The 15,297-nt window shown below is 64.7% G+C and overlaps 1 protein-coding gene across 8 annotated transcripts in view; it reads left to right on the plus strand.

The window, feature by feature from the left end:
* The first annotated feature begins 455 nt into the window (after positions 1-455).
* Positions 456-15,297, plus strand: part of NTRK3 (neurotrophic receptor tyrosine kinase 3) — a 269,188-nt gene continuing 254,346 nt past the window's right edge. For 2 of the 8 annotated variants that reach the window (XR_016218621.1, XM_070053296.2), the window contains exons 1-2: positions 1,043-1,303; positions 1,649-1,911. Coding sequence is in view for 7 of the 8 variants with exons in the window: in XM_070053296.2 (XP_069909397.1) it covers positions 1,664-1,911 (248 nt within the window). In the remaining variant the exon portion in view is untranslated. Of the gene's footprint in view, positions 994-1,042; positions 1,304-1,648; positions 1,912-15,297 lie in introns of those variants that run through there. The other 6 variants (XM_070053298.2, XM_070053297.2, XM_070053299.2 and 3 more) reach the window with 6 other exon arrangements.

Here is a 15,297-nt window from a genome sequence, read left to right on the forward strand (position 1 = left end):
CGGCCCAGGCGGGCTCCGCTCTCGGTCCCCGCCTGCTGGCCGGAGGGCAGAATGCCAGTGTGGGGCCGAGGCCGCGGTGGTCACGGGGGTGAAGTGTCGGGCCGCGGGCAGTCGGGAGCTGCCTTCTACAGGCATGCGCCTTTCTTTGTTCCTTCCCGTCCAAGTTTGCGTCCGCGTGGGGCACGGGGCCCGCGCCCCCCCACCCTCCGTCCTGCGCGGTGCGCGACCTGCGTGGGAACGCGGGCGGGGGTCGCCCCTGCGAGGGTCGTTCCGCCGCCCGCTCTACCTCCCACAGCTCCCGCCTGCGGCACAGGCCGCGGCGTCCGCCCGCGCGGGCTCCCCGCCTCCTCTCCTCCAGCCGCGGCAGCGCTAGGGTTTTCTCGGCAAACGGCTCACCCTTTGCATTTTTACGTTTTATTAAAAAATAAAAAAATCCCTGCCAAGGCGGAACCAGGCCCCCTCCCCGGCGGGACCGGAGCTCGCGTCGAAGGCTGCACCTGCTCCGCGCCCCGGCCGGGCGCGAGAGGCCGGCTGTGCCGGTGCCGCGCGGCGCTCGCCAGAATGCCCCTTGCATCTCAATTTCCCGGCCGACGCTCGGGCACGCACGCCGCTCGCGCGCCCGGGGCCGAGCCCAGACGCCCCTCCCCGCCGAGCCCGGCCCCGCACACCCCCGGTTCGCCCCGACCCGGGTCCTCGCGGCCGCGGGCTGCGCCCCCACCCGGGCTCGGGAGCGCTGCCCGGTGGCCTCGGCCGCGCTCCCTCCACTTCCTCCCGCGGCCGGGATTGCAGCAGAATCGGGCAGCGCGAGGGCCAGAAAGTGGGAAGGAGGGCGCCACCCCCCCACCGGGAGCGCGGCCGTCTCCTTCCCGCACGGCGCCCCCGTAACTTTCCCCTCCGCCTCAGTTTCCCCGGCTGCGGCGGGCACGGGGCGCGGGCGCGGGGCGGGCGAGCGCGCGGCTGCGGCGCCGAGAGGGAGCCGCGAGCGGCGAGTGGGTGGGTGGGTGGGTGGGGAGGGAGGAGGAGAGGGCGGGCGGCGGAGGGTGTGGGCAGCGAGGGAGGGGGCGATCCCGCGCTCCTGCCGCTCCCAGCCGCGCGAGGGCGGGGAGGAGCGGGCCGAGGAAGACGCTCCGGCCGGCCGTGCGTCCCCGAGCCTCGGGCGCTCGCGCAGTTGTGCAGGCGCGCGCGAGCCCTCCGCGGCGGCGGCTGCGGCTCCGGCTGCGCCTTCCCGGTCCCCAGCTCCGGTGTGCGCGCCGGCGCGGAGCGTGTGCCTGGCAGGTGTGTCCGCCGTGACTCTGCCCAGGAGGTGGGACTTGGTGACTTTCGCACCATTTCGCCTCTTCCCTGCCCGGCCTCCCACCGTCCGCGGCGACCTGAGAAGTCTCGGCGCCGGGGAGCGCGCCCCGCTCGCCTGCAGCCGGGCCCGCGGCCGGGGCGCCGCGCCGCCACCATGCCCGGCAGCCCGCGCCCCTAGGCGCTGCCCGGCTCGGCCCGCGGCGGCCGCGATGGTCTCGGGCGCCGGAGGACCTAGCGGCTGAGCGCCCGGCGTCCCCGAGGCAGGGCCCCCTCCCCTCCCCCGCGTCTTTGTCTGGTCCCCCGCTCTCCCCGCTCCGCACCCCACCCCCTCTCCTCTCCGCCACCTCTGTTTTAGAAGCAGCCACCGGAGATGGATGTCTCGCTCTGCCCAGCCAAGTGCAGCTTCTGGCGGATGCTTCTGCTGGGCAGCGTCTGGCTGGACTACGTGGGCTCGGCGCTGGCCTGCCCGGCCAACTGCGCCTGCAGCCGGACCGAGATCAATTGCCGGCGGCCGGACGACGGGAGTCTCTTCCCGCTGCTGGAGGGGCAGGATTCGGGGAGCAGCAACGGGAACGCCAGCGCCAACATCACCGACATCTCCAGGAACATCACCTCCATGTAAGTCGGCCGCTCCCGAGCCCGCCCGGGCGCCGGCCCCGCGCCCGCGCCCGCCCCGGCCCTGCGCCCGCCCCGGCTCGCCGCTGCCGGCGCTGGCGCGCACCAGGCTCGCCCGGGCTCGGGAGATGCTGGGGCCGCGTCTCCAGGTGGCTCGGGCCCTGGCGAGGCGCGACCCGCGGGCTGCGTGCGCCTCTCCGGGGAGGGACCCCCAGGGCCCCGGGAGCAGGGCCCCGCGCGCGCCCCCACCGCGGACCCGGGCCGGCCGCGAATGGGGTTCGTTGCCCCCGCGGCGGAGCAACAGTTTGGCCGCGCTCAAGTGGCGTAAAGTGCCCGGGCTCAGCGCCCCAGCAGCGGCGGCGCACGGCTGCGGGGAGGTGGCGGGCGGGGGCGGCCGCGACCCGCCAAGGGCCCCTCCGTTGGCTTCTGGGGCCGGCGCGCTCGGCCGCGAGTAAACAAGTTGGGAGCCGGCTACTGGGGAGACCCAGGCCGCCGCGGACGGGACGCCCACCGCTTCCCTCTCGCGCCGCCCCCGCCCCGCCAGCCCTGGTTCGGGCATTTGCGAGGCACTCCGGGCTCCCCCCATGCCTCCCTGTCTGGGCTCAGGTCACTGCTCAGGGCAGTCGGAATCGAGTAGAGGGCGCGTGTTTTGGGGAAAGGGCTTCTCCCGGGGAGCTGGCAGATGGTTTATTCTGAGACGTGGACTCTGGCGGTTGCCAGGTTCTGCCCTGTCTGAGACCCAGGCCTGCTGCTTTATTCTGGGGGCCCACAGGGAGGCAGAGGGAGCCAGAGGGCCTGCGGGGGCTCCCTCCACCCCGATCTGTGACCCCTCCCCCACGCCCTGGCGGTGGTCGGAGTCCGCCTGTGCGGCAGGAGCTGCTGGGGTCCGAGAACGCCCGACTGTGGATCCTGCCCCAGCGCCAGCCCTCAGCGGTGTGGCTGCCGAGCCGGCCGGAACTGCAGTCCCGCCAGCCCTCCTGGCTCCGTGGAGACCCTGTTTGCCTCCTGCCGCGACATGTGAGGGAAATGCAGAGGCCAGGCGATGTCCATGGCCGATGGCCGGGCGGAGGAGCCTGACCCGTATCTCAGCTCTGGGAAGGGGAGAGGCAGGCGGTCAGCAAAGCAGGCCTGGTCCAGACGTGCCCCTTCCTCCCTGCAGGCCACAGTGGCCCTGGTCCCTGGGATGCGGGAGGAGGGTCCCGAGTGAGACTGTCAGGGACGCTCACACTGGGACGCGCCCTGTCTGGGGGCTGTGGGGAGTGGAGGGAGCTTGGCGGCCAGCCCTTGTGTGCGTTGGGGGCTGGACCCAGGCATTACCAGGGGACTGGGCGGCCGGGGGTTGGGAAGAGGTGTCCGTCCGGTGCCCGCCCGGGTGCGGTGAGCTGTGTCTGGCTCTTCTGCTGGGGGATGCATGCCTCGGAGGAAGCCTGCGGGAGGCAGGGGTGCATGATCACGTCGCTCCTCCTGGCCACACGGAGGTGTCGCTCCCCTGAAAATGACGTGCGAGGAGTGGGCGCAGGCTTTCTGGGCTGCTGGGAAGGCTGGGGATGGGGGGCCAGGAGATGCGCAGGGACTGGATTCAGGACCCACCACGGGTCCCCCTCTTGTTTCGGGACTTGTGCTTGGCAGGCTCAGGACTCCTTTCCCTCAATCCTTCCGAGCCCCAGAGAGCAAGGGAATGGCCCCCCGCAGGGGCCGTGCTATGGCTCAGAGGTCAGAGCGCTGATGACCCCTCCCGGGCCTGTTATTTCTGGGCTGGTGTTGGGTGGCCCGGCCTGCTCCGGATGGAGGGAGCCGGGACGGGGTCACCCTGGCTGTCACCCTGAGCAAAAACAGCTTTTCCAGGTACTCTGGGACTGGAAGGGGGACTTGAGGGCCGAGAGGAGCCCCCGTCTGCCCTGGGGAGCACGGATTCACCCTCTTCCTGCCCCCCATCATGGCTAGACTGTGCTCGAGGATCTGGAGGAGCTGAGCTTTCCTTGTGGTTCTGCTCTGCAGGGCATTCTGGGTGGGGGGAGCCTGGCCCAGGGCTGCCTCTGCCGGGCTCCCCGCCCCCTTGGCCCCATCGGCATCAGGAGGGAAGCAGCTGCCAGGCGTCAGGGCAGAGGTGTGGTCTCACCTGCCCCTCCCAGAGCCAGGCTGCCGACCTCTTTCTGTTCTGCTCTGGAAACTCAGTAGCCGCGCCCAGAAGGGTCCATGGCAGCCACACCCGAGCAGACTGTGACGTCACAAAGCGGGAGCCAGTGGCCAGGCGGTGGCTGCCCGTCCCGTCCAGGCCAGGCCAGGGGGCTCCGTGGAAGCCCCACAGGGGAGAGGGTGGCGTCCCTGGGCCACGTGTTCCTGAGGCTGGCTAACCCCCAGGGACTTTGGGCTCGGTCACAACCTGTGCCCTCCCAGGGTCCTGGGGTGCAATGACTTTGTGGGCCCTTTGTTTTCTTGCCCTCCTGACAGCTGCCGAGGGGTCTCTGGGGGCCCTGCTGCCTCCTTGGTGCTCAGCCTTGCTAAGCATTGAGGGGGAGAGCCAGTTTTGGGGTTTACCATTGAGACTCAGGACCTGGTATGGTATGAACTGGGCCCCAGTGGAGGCTGGAGGTGCTCAGAGTCCTGGGGTGGGGCTAGGCCCAAGGTGTGGAGACAGATGTGACAGAGACACTTCCAGGTGGCCACTGGACTCCAGAGGCCCTAGGGCTGTGTGCTGAGTCCTCCCTCAGTGCAGCAGGTCTGCAGGACCCAGGGTGTCAGTCCTGCTGACTGGGGGACCTGGTGCCATGGCAGTTTTGGGCGACACCAGCCCAGCTTGGTTTTAGGTTTGAGGCCCTGTCTGCTGGCCCCAGGAGGGCTGAGCTGGGCCCAGAGGCTCTCAGGGCTCTGCGGCTGAAGTGTAGGTACAAGGGCAGGGCCTGGTGCTGTCCGCCCCTCCGTGTGCCTTGCCAGGCTCTGCTGCCGGCACTCGTCTGTCTGACTCTGGCTGCTTGCTTGGGGTGTGGCTGGCTGGGGCCCTCCCTGGGGACGCTCCATGGAGTGGCTTTCTCAGGGGTCACAGCCTCGTGTCCAGACCCCTCGCCCCCGGCACCTGCAGTGGGAAAGCCCTCAGCCCCAGGGCAGTGCTGGAGACTGGCCTTTCTGGACCTGTGACTTCAGCTGTGAATCGAGGCCATGGGGCAGAGGCCTCTTCCAGCTGGGGCATGAGGCACCCTGGGCCCAAGGAGCGTCCGGAGAGGCCGGGCTGGGCACTTGTGGGCACTCCTTTCTGAGTGGTGATGGCTTGGGGCTGCTGCAGGAGGGCCTAGGGTGCCCCCATGAGCCATGGCTACCAGCCGCCCTCCGGTACCTTCCCTCCGGAAAAGACGCGGCCCCTGCACAGCGTGGAGTCCACTGCCCAGCTCAGGGCCAGCCTCGCTGAGAACATGGGGGGCTCTGGCTGGACTTCGAGGTTGCCTCGAGGTGTGCGTTCTGGCTGCTGCCACTCACCCTGGGCTGGGGCAGGAGGAGAGGGTGCTGCCAGCTCGGGGGAGCCTGGGAGCCTCTGTTTCAGGTTGTTCTTGCCTGGGAAAGGGGTGCCTCTTGTTTAATGCATGGATGGGCAGGTACATGGGCTTGGAGTGATAGCGCGGAGGGTGGGCAGGCCACAGGTGCTGCTGCTGCATGGACTCCATCCTTGGCGCTGTCCTAAAGGGGGTTGATTGGTGGGAGGTGAGCAGTTGTGGGTATGAGGCAGGGTCAGGCGGAGAGGGGGACCTGCCCTCTGTGGGCATCCAGCGACAGCAGGGCTCTGCAGGCGCCTCCTCCCTCACGCTACTGGGGGTGGGGGCAGCCCCTGCTGGGGTCCCAGGCGCTCCTAGGAGCCGAGGGCCTTCTGCCCGCCCTGGCTGCTGCTCTGAGTAGTTGTCAAAGGCGGAGCCAACCCTCCACCATGTCCCCCTCGGGGGCAGTTTCCAAATGCAGGGTCCCCAGAGGCAGGAAGTATGTGGGCTGGCAGCCCCGGGGCTCTGAGCAGCCTGCAGCCCTCGCCAGTGAGGCATGAGCTCAGGAGGCCCTGCCAGCTCCCTTTGCACCCGGGCCTGGGGAATTGGAGTCCGCCCTTCCTCCCAGGCCTCAGCCCCAGCCCTGGCCCCGGTCCCTGCCCCCTTGGCCGTCAGAGAGGCCCCTGGGTCTGAGTGCTGGGGAGCATGGATTTCTGGCCCAGATGTGGTCACTGGTGCACTGTGGCAGCCTGGCCTCCTGTGCCCAGGAGGGTGTCTCCAGTGAGTGAGAGCCCCTCCCTCCCCTGGGCCTTGGTTTCCTGTCTCAGCTGCCTCCGGGTAGCCAGTCAGGACCACGGTGTAGCCTAACAGAGACGCCGCCAGGCCCAGACATGGTTCCTGTACTGTGATGGCCATGGTCCCTCAGAGAAGTGCTCCGCAGAGTTGACTGCGTTCCACACCTGGCTCCTGCATGGGGAGCTGTGCTGCCTCCCTCCGAGGCTGGCACACGTGGGTGCACACACATGAACACGGGTACACACACATGTCCCTGAGCATGAGAACACTGCCAGGGCAGTAGATTCTCCAGGCCGAAGGTCTAGAAGATTCTTCACTTTGCAACCCTCCAGTTCCCTGTGTGGGAACTGCCCTGGCTGGGCTTGGAGGGATGTGAATGGGACGGTGATGGGCGTGGACTGGCCAAACAATTCCGGGCAGCACAGCCTGGATGGGCCTCTAGCAGTGGGGGTGTCTGGTCTCTCCTCCTGCCCTGTTCCCGACAGCTCACCGGAGGCCGTGTCTCAGCCAAGTCCTCTTCTCAGGCCTCCCTGAGCACTGCCCAGCGTCCTGGCCTCTGAGGTGGGTCAGCCCTGCAGCCCAGGTGCCAGTGGATGCTGGCGGCGGTTCAGGGAGCTGGCGGCTGGGTCCCAGCCAGCTCCTCTCTGGGTTGAGGCGTGGTCAGCAGGACAATGGTCTTGGCTGCCCATGGCTGGAGAGAGCCTGGATGCAGTGGGCTGGGCAGGTTCTCCCAGCTCAAGCTTTGGGTCCAGGGCTGCCTTTGGATGCAGAGCAAAGGGGGTGCTGCAGGGCTGGGCCCTCCCTCCCGTCCCATCTCTGCCCTCCTGGCCCTCGGAGGCTCCACCTGCTACTCTGGTGTCAGCTGTGTCCCGGGAGCTGCGGGCAAGTGTTGAATGCACTCCACCCTGGCCTCTCTAATCTTGGTCTCCTCATCTGGGAGTTGAGGCCATCTCTGACCAGCCCAGCTCCCTGGGGGCCACAGGCCAGTGTCTTGTCTGCAGGACTGGGAGGGCGTGAGTTGGGGAGAAGCCTGCATCGTTGGACCATGGAGCTGTGCATCTGGGGAGGGCCTTGGTGGTAACTACGGCCAAGGCCAGTTTACAGAGGAAGGGCTGGTGGCTCAGGAGGGAGCAGCAATGGGGCCCAGTCACCTGGGGAGCGCTGGCTAGGCCTGAGCCTGGGCCTGTGCCCTGCCCTCTGCCGGCGTCTTTTTCAGGCACAGCGTGGAAAGGAGCCCTGAGCTGCTGCGGAGAGGGGCCAGGGTGCCTTGTAGGCTCCCAGGACACGGGCTTGTGGTGCTAGGCCCTGTGTGCACTGCACGCCTGGGAGGGCTCTGTGCCATGGTGCTCTGTGTCTAGACGCCCACTGGCCACCAGAGGGCAGCACACACAGGAGTCCCCGCAGGTGGCCTCCCTGGGCTGACCAGGGTTGCACCCAGCTTGCTCTGCCTCCTGTGTCTGCTGCCGGCCCCTGGGTGGGAGACTCCTGGAGTCTCCTGGACTCCTGGACTAGGCTTCGCGGAGGTGACTGGGGCAGGGTTCACCTGGAGCGGCCTCCTTCTCACCTGCATGATTGGCCGTGAGAGGCTACAGCACCTTTGCTCACGGGCAGTGGGGATGGTGAATGACAGTTCCTCTCTGGGAAGATCTCAGGCCGGACAGGGCCCCAGGAGAGGGACACAGGGGGCGGGTCAGAGCGAGGTGAGCTTTCTGCACCTCAGGCTGTCTGGTGGCTGCCCATGCCTGGGGTGTCTCTTCCTGTGCCCTAATCCGGGCTTGGGAACTACTGGACCTCCACGAGCTGCTCACACAGACCTGGCACTGACCGCGGGGGGGGGTCGGTGCCCTCTCATTACCTGCCTGGACCCTCTGTGTGCTCTCAGAGTTGACCCCGAGGGGTGGGCGTGCAGGTGCCTCGCAGACGAGGTGCCAGGCTTCCATGTCTGCTGCGGCCAGTCTTGCAGGTGTTGTCCTGGTTGCTGCACTGGTCCATCCACAAAGGGGCTTCCAGGATGGCCCTTGCCTCTGTGGGGGCTGCCCAGGGTGGCAGGTTGCCCCTCGGCTGTGCCCAGGCCCCCGCCACATTGCTGATGTCTTTTCTGGGCTGGAGATCAGGACGGTGCTGAAGTGTGAGCGTGCCCCAGGCCAGAGGTCGTCTGAGTCAAGGTCAGCAGCCGCAGGAAGCCTCAGGTCGCGGCGCCCACTGCGGCCTGGGCTGCTTTTTATTGATCCTCAGCTTTCTCATCTGAGAAATGGTGGTGATAAAAATAAGACAACAACAACAAAAGGCCATGGTGAGACTGCAGTGAGAGCCGTCCTTCCCCTCCCCTCCCCAGCCTCCTCCTCCCTGCTGCCCCAGCCCCTCCTGTTTCCGGTCCAGGCGGTGCGGTTGGAATGATTGGCAGGAAAGCTGGGGTCAGACAGCTTTGCGTCCTGCCTCTGCCCTGAGTGGCTTGGGGCAGGTGAAGTGTTCCACTGCACCTCAGTTTCCCTGTCTGAAAAGTCGGCCAGCAGTGCCCCTCTCTGCAGAGCGGTGGTGAGGACTGAGGCCATGGTGGTGCCTGGCAGGAGGCAGTGGGCGGAGCTGAGGGGGGCAACAGGAGATGGATGGGTGGATCACGTGTTTGGAAGGGGCTGTGGCACTGTCTTCAGGACAGGGAGGCAGGATGGGTTCCCCTAAGAGGAGACCCAGGTGTGGGCGCAGCCCAGGCAGGGCCCTTCTGTGGTCTCTGGGAACTCAGGAGCGCCTGGCCCGCTCGCCCCTTTACCACTGTTCTAGTCTTACGAGGCCTCCCAGCCAGTGGTGATGCCCTTGCTGCACTGAATGAGTCCCTCAGCCACCGGCGGGGCCCCAGGGCCAGCCCTGGTGGAAGCAATCTAGGAATCCAGTGGGAGGGGGTGGCCAAACCCCCCAGCCGGCAGGAGACTCCCAAGCACATTCATTCCATTTCCATGTTGCACCACAAGAGGGCACTAGACCACGATTGTGCGGGAGGGGGGCCCTTCTCCCCGGGATTGATGGTGGTCTGGGCCGCCAGGGTCTGTGAGGATCTGGGCAGCAGCCAAGTTTAACCACAGCCCAGGGCACTGAGACTCTGGGGGACCTGCGTGTGTAGTGCCAGGGTCGTGCAGTTGGGGTCAGATGCTGGTTCTAACCACCGCCTTCCCGGTTGCTTTACACGTAAGTAAGCTGCGTAGTTTCTCAGGTCTCACTCTTTTCACCTGTGAGTAAGGTGTTACTGGGAGGTGTTGCTGTGAGGATTAGATGATATATGCAGAAAATGTCTAGAACACGGTGGGTACAAAGATCGGCCAGCTGCCATTTTCTGGAGGAGGGACGAGGTGAAGCCGTCACTCAGGAGATGAGTGTGGGGTTCTGTTGGTCAGATGGGCTTGTTTTACTCTGGTTGCAGAGGGCAGCAGTGACCCTCAAGTTGCTGGCATGGAGATCAGCAGGTGTGTTCTGCTCTTGCAGGTGCTAATAGCAGGAGTGGCACAGGGTGAGGGACGGTGATGGTGGGGATGGTAGTGATGATGGTGGTGATGGTGATGGTGACAATGATGGTGGTAATGGTGATGGTGATGATGATGGGGATGATGGGGATGGTGATGGGGCGGTGATGGTGATGGTGGGGATGGGGCGGTGATGGTAGTGATGATGGTGATGATGGTGATGGTGATGGTGATGATGATGGTAGTGATGATAGTGATGATGATGGTGATGATGATGGTGGTGATGATGGTGATGATGGTGATGGTGACGGGGATAGTGATGATGATGATGGTGATGATGGTGATGGTGACGATGATGGGAGTGATGATGGTGATGATGATGGTGGTGATGGGGATGGGGATGGTGATGGTGGGGATGGTACTGATGATGGTGATGGGGCGGTGGTGGTAGTGATGATGGTGATGGTGGTGATGATGGTAGTGATGATGGTGGGGATGGTGGTGATGGTGGTGGGGATGGTGGTGATGGTGGGGATGGTGATGATGGTAGTGATGATGGTGATGGTTATGATGGTAGTAGTGATGATGGTGATGATGGTGATGGTGATAGTGGTGATGGTAGTGATGATGGTGATGATGGTAGTGATGATGGAGATGGTGATGATGCAGATGGTGATGGCAATGATGGCGATGGTGATGGTGATGGTGATGATGATGATGGTGATGGGGATAGTGATGATGATGATGATGGTGATGATGGTGATGGTGACGATGATGGGAGTGATGATGGTGATGATGGGGATGGGGATGGTGATGGTGGGGATGATGGTGATGATGGTGATGGGGCGGTGATGATGATGATGGTGATGATGGTGATGGTGATGATGGTAGTGATGATGGTGATGATGGTGATGGTGGTGATGATGGTAGTGATGATGGAGATGGTGATGATGGGGATGGTGATGATGGTAGTGATGATGGTGATGGTTATGATGGTAGTAGTGATGATGGTGATGATGGTGATGGTGATAGTGGTGATGGTAGTGATGGTGATGGTGGGGAAGCTGGGGCCAAATGAAACTGAATCTGGGTCTAGGGTGTTGGCTTTGGGGACCATCAACAGAACCGTGTGGTGGGTGCTGGTGGAGACTCTGAGGGCGTGTGTGTGATGCTGGCTGCTGTGGTGTTCCTTGCCTGAGCCCAGGGTGTCAGGTCACAGCTGGAGAGCAGTGTGTGCAGCTGACTGACTGCGGTGTCCCCAGCTGGTCCCGGCACCACATCCAGCTCTTGCTGGCATTTCCTGGGCGTGACTTTTTTGAGGTGCTGTAGTGCAGTCTGGTTGGCTGAGCCGGGAGACTCGTGGTTCCTGAGCCTCAGCACATTCACACGGTGCACGTCAGGGCTCGGCTGGTTCCTCCCGAGGGCTTCGCAGCTTGACGTTGAGTGTCCCTTACTGACGCGTGCAGGGTGGGGCCGCAGCCTGGAGGAGGAGGGGCCTGCGCCAGCAGAGGCCGCTCTGGGCTGGACCTCGCGTGTGCTCGGTGTGCGGGAGGCTGCGTGGCTGACGGCCTGGCTCCGGTACTTACTGTCAGCTTTGCTCCAGATTGCGCTCTGACTCCCTGCCACCTCCTCAGTGGCAGTTGTGTTAACAAACGCGGCGATAAGATGCCGCGTGGGAGGCAGCCGAGAAGGGGGAGTGGTGCGTGGGGCAGGGGTGAGTGCACTCCTGTGGCAGAAGCTCTGTCTTTGAGGCGCTGGGGAGAGGCAGCCGGGGCAGAGGAGGCCCTTGAGCTGCGGCTGCAGACAGAGGCCGGCCCGCGGGACAGAGGCCATGGCCCGCGGCTTCCTCCCCCTCTGGGAGGGCTCTGCCCTCGGGGACTTCCGGCTCCTGTCCCGTGGGCAGGTGATGGCTACGGCCGCATCCTTCTTTTGTCAAAGGCCATCTTCCGAGTGTGTAGTAGACAGGCTCCAGGACCTCCCACTGTGCGTGCCGAGCTGCAGCTGCACCTGGGCTGTGGGGTGCCTGCGTGTCTGGCCGCCTGCCAAGCCAGCGTGGATCTGGACCTTGTGGAAGCAGGGCCTGCACGTGCTTCCTCCCGCAGCACCCAGAGATGAGGAGTCTGCTGTGGCCCGGGCGCGGAGCCGAGCTCTCGTGTGGTTTGGAGTGGGTGGCGGAGACAGGTGCTGTAGGAATGACCCGAGCCCAGAGGCGGAACGCCAGGAGGTGCATCTGATGCGCAGGTATCTTTACTGTGTGGCCTCCCTGAGGGGCAGAGGTCTGGCTTCTCCCGTTGGTGGCCGTGGACTGAGTTGTCTGGGTCTCGCCTGCTTGTGGCAGCACCACGCGGGGCCGAGGCAGGTGAGTCCCTGGTCGTCTCTGGCCACCTTCTGCCTGTGTGAGACAAAGGCCCAGGGCAAGTGGTTTATTTTGAAGGTGACTCCGGAAGCCTGTGGGGGATGGGGCAGGGAAGAGCGTGAAGCCAGGGACAAATGAGCTCAGGGGCTCACGAGGTCGCGTTTGCTCCTCTGTGGGTGCCCTTGTTCAGCGTGGCCATGTCTGAAGGCTGCAACGGCCACCACCTAGCGAGAGTCGTGGTCCGTGTGGGCCGACACGAGGGCTGTGCTGTTCCTGGGGCCTGGGTTGCGTGAGCTCAGGTGGCACCTTGGTTCCTGGTGCTGCTCACTGGGAGGGAGGTGGGCCAGCTGTGCTGAGGGGAGGTCCCATGGCTCCCACAGCCACATTCCTGGGAAGAGTCCATCAGGGGTACCTGGGCTGGTGGGAGATTCGCTCCTGGAGGCGAGGACGGCTGGGCCCAGCCTCCTGCTCCTAGCACCCCACTGACCCTGGCCAGCTGGCCACCAGCCCAGGTGCACCTGCTCAGGCCATCCTCCCTATGGCCAGCTCAGAGCAGCGTTTCAGACCCTGGGGAGCTGCAGTGGCAGGAAGTGACCTCACACACCCTGACCTGTAGGCTTCCTTTTCCTGGATCTCTTCCTGTCTCCATGCCAACATCTGCCCACTCCCCCCCAGCCCTGGACTGTGCCCCCAGTGTCCCCTGCCCCAGGGGTGCCATCTGCCTGCCCTCCTCCTGTCTCACACACGTTGGGCCTGTGGTCCCACCTGTCACTTTCTGTGTGTCTGCCTCCCCGTGCCCCAGGGTCAGTGGGCAGCAGAGGGTGGCAGGCCAGTCTCTGTCCAGCTGGGCTCTGCAGCCTTGCCTGGGCTCCCCAGGCTTGTGGCCGTCTGTGAGCTCCTGGAGGCTGTGTGGTCACTCATTCTGCCCCAGCTGCGGGGAGGCCCACGGGCTGGTGCAGGCTCCTTTCCTCCACTGCACCTCAGCTGTGGCGGAGCTGCTGGCCTGGGCAGCCGGAGCACAGGCCTGTCTTCTGGCTGCTGTCACTGCTGTGTGGCCTCTGTCAAGGGTGCTCCCTGGAGAGAGCCACCGGGAGCTGTTCTAGGGGCACTCACTCTAACAATGTTCTGTTCTCAGGGCACCCCAGGGCAGGTGCTGCTGCCACCCTCGTTTGTGGGTGGGGAAACTGAGGCACAGCTGAGTTGCCTGCCCTGAGTCATCGTGCTGGGAGGTAGGAGGGTTGGGGTTTGGAGGCCTGCACCTCATATTAGCCCAGTCTCCCCCATTTCCTGCCCACTCCATGGCCCTGGCTGTGGCCGTGCCTGCCCCCCACCATGAGAGGGCAGCACACAGGTTCCCCGCGTGGGGTGGGAGGTGGGCAGGAGGGGCCCTGGGGGCGCAGTGGAGTTTGGGGTCCCGGGGTTTTGTGGGCACAGGTGTTCTCCCCCACATTTCCATAGAACATCCTCTGGGTGAAGGTGGAACGTGCTGGCCTCTGCCCTCTTGGTGTCCCCACTCATGGGGCTGTCTGGACAAGGCGCTGCCCGGCCCCAGCCATAGTGCTTCCACAGTTGGAGTCCAGCTGGGCTCAGTGGTCTCTGGGGTCCTGCTGCATGGTTGGGGAGGGGTTGTCAGGGAGGAGGGCCGTGGTCCTGTGCTTGTGCACACACATGTGGGGTCCTGAATGCCGTGTGTGTGTGTGTTTCTGGAGCAGAGATGCAACAGGGTCTCAGACGTGGAAGCATGTGTGACACATGTGTTGCAGCACAGACTGCTGGGCCCACACGTGTGGGGTTCTGGTTGCCATGTGCACGTGTGTGCGTGTGTGTTTCTGGAGCAAATGCCACAGGGTCTCAGACGTGGAAGCACGTGTGGCACGTGTCTCAGACGTGGAAGCATGTGGGACACATGTGTTGCAGCACAGACTGCTGGGCCCAGCCCGGTTTCTGGTTCTGAGGATCAGCCCTCCGGCCAGAGAAGCTGCATTTCTGGGACACGGACGCCACCGGCCAAGGTCACACTGCGGGGAGATGGTTTCCTTGATGGTGTTTAAGTGGCTCCTTGGAGAGAGGTTGGAGTGGGGGGGCTTCCTGCTTGTCATCTGGGTGATGGTTTCCTGCTTCTGCCAGGCTCACCAAGCCGGTGCCTTCGGATGGGGCAGCCCCGGTGCTGGGTCCTTCTTCCGCCCCACTCCTTCGTCTCTGCTCTGTACCCCAGCTTTCCCCCCAGGGCTGGACCTGACCCACAGCTGCTCTGACTGTACCCCGGCTTTCCCCCCAGGGCTGGACCTGACCCACAGCTGCTCTGACTGTACCCCGGCTTTCCCCCCCAGGGCTGGACCTGACCCACAGCTGCTCTGACTGTACCCCGGCTTTCCCCCCAGGGCTGGACCTGACCCACAGCTGCTCTGACCTGTGCGTGTCAGAGATGAAGACGCACCTTGCCCCTTCCAGGCCAGGTTGGTTCTTCTCATGAATGATCTTGGGCCAGCGTCGTGGCTCCGTGGGTTGAGCTGCTGCTTGTGACGCTGGCATCCCATGTTGGAGCTCTGGACCAAGTTCCGGGTTCTCTGCTTCTGAGCCAGCTGCCTGCTAGTGCACCTGGGGCAGCAGTGATGGCCCCTGCAACCCACGTCGGAGACCTGGATGGAGTTTCAGGCTTTTGGCGTCACCTGGCTCAGCCCTGGCTGTTGTGGCCATCTGGGGAGTGAACCAGCAGATGGAAGATCTGTCTCTCCCTCTTTCTCTGCCACTCTGCCTGTCAAATAAATAAATAACTCTGTAAAAGATGACTTGTGAGGCAGGGAGGTGATCCTGTAACTGCCACCCGAGAGCCGGCCCCACCCCGGGTTGGGGTCTGCACTTGCACGTCAGTCAGACCCAGTCACACGGACCCGTCCTGTCCTGGACGTCCCAGGCCCACCCCACGCCGAGCTCAGCTTCCCCACTCGGGTCCCCCCGCCTGGGTTTGTGGCCCTCTCTGCTCAGCCCTGAGCCCTCTGCCTGGGCTGGGGGTCTTTCTCGATTTGCTTGGGAAGAGCGTCGGGGTCAGCATCTCTGATCTGAACTGTGTCGGCCTCAAACGTCTCAAACTCCGGAACCTTTTGACTTTGGGATGCCCAGCCTGCCGGCAGCCGTTGTTTGTTGAGTGACCGTGGGAGTTGTTGAATCCACACCACATCCCCATGGCTGCGGGACCGGGGCGAGGGGCGCGAGAGCTCGTTCTCGGCCTCAGCTGGAAGCTGGAAGCAGGATTCAGACGCAGGCTGCCTCTAGCCGGTGTGTGCGAAGGTGAGCCGCTGGGACCCGTGGCTGGGGGTCTCAG

Source organism: Oryctolagus cuniculus, chromosome 12, assembly GCF_051225735.1.
Source record: "Oryctolagus cuniculus isolate XC-2025 breed Fujian yellow rabbit chromosome 12, ASM5122573v1, whole genome shotgun sequence".
NCBI lineage: Eukaryota > Metazoa > Chordata > Mammalia > Lagomorpha > Leporidae > Oryctolagus > Oryctolagus cuniculus.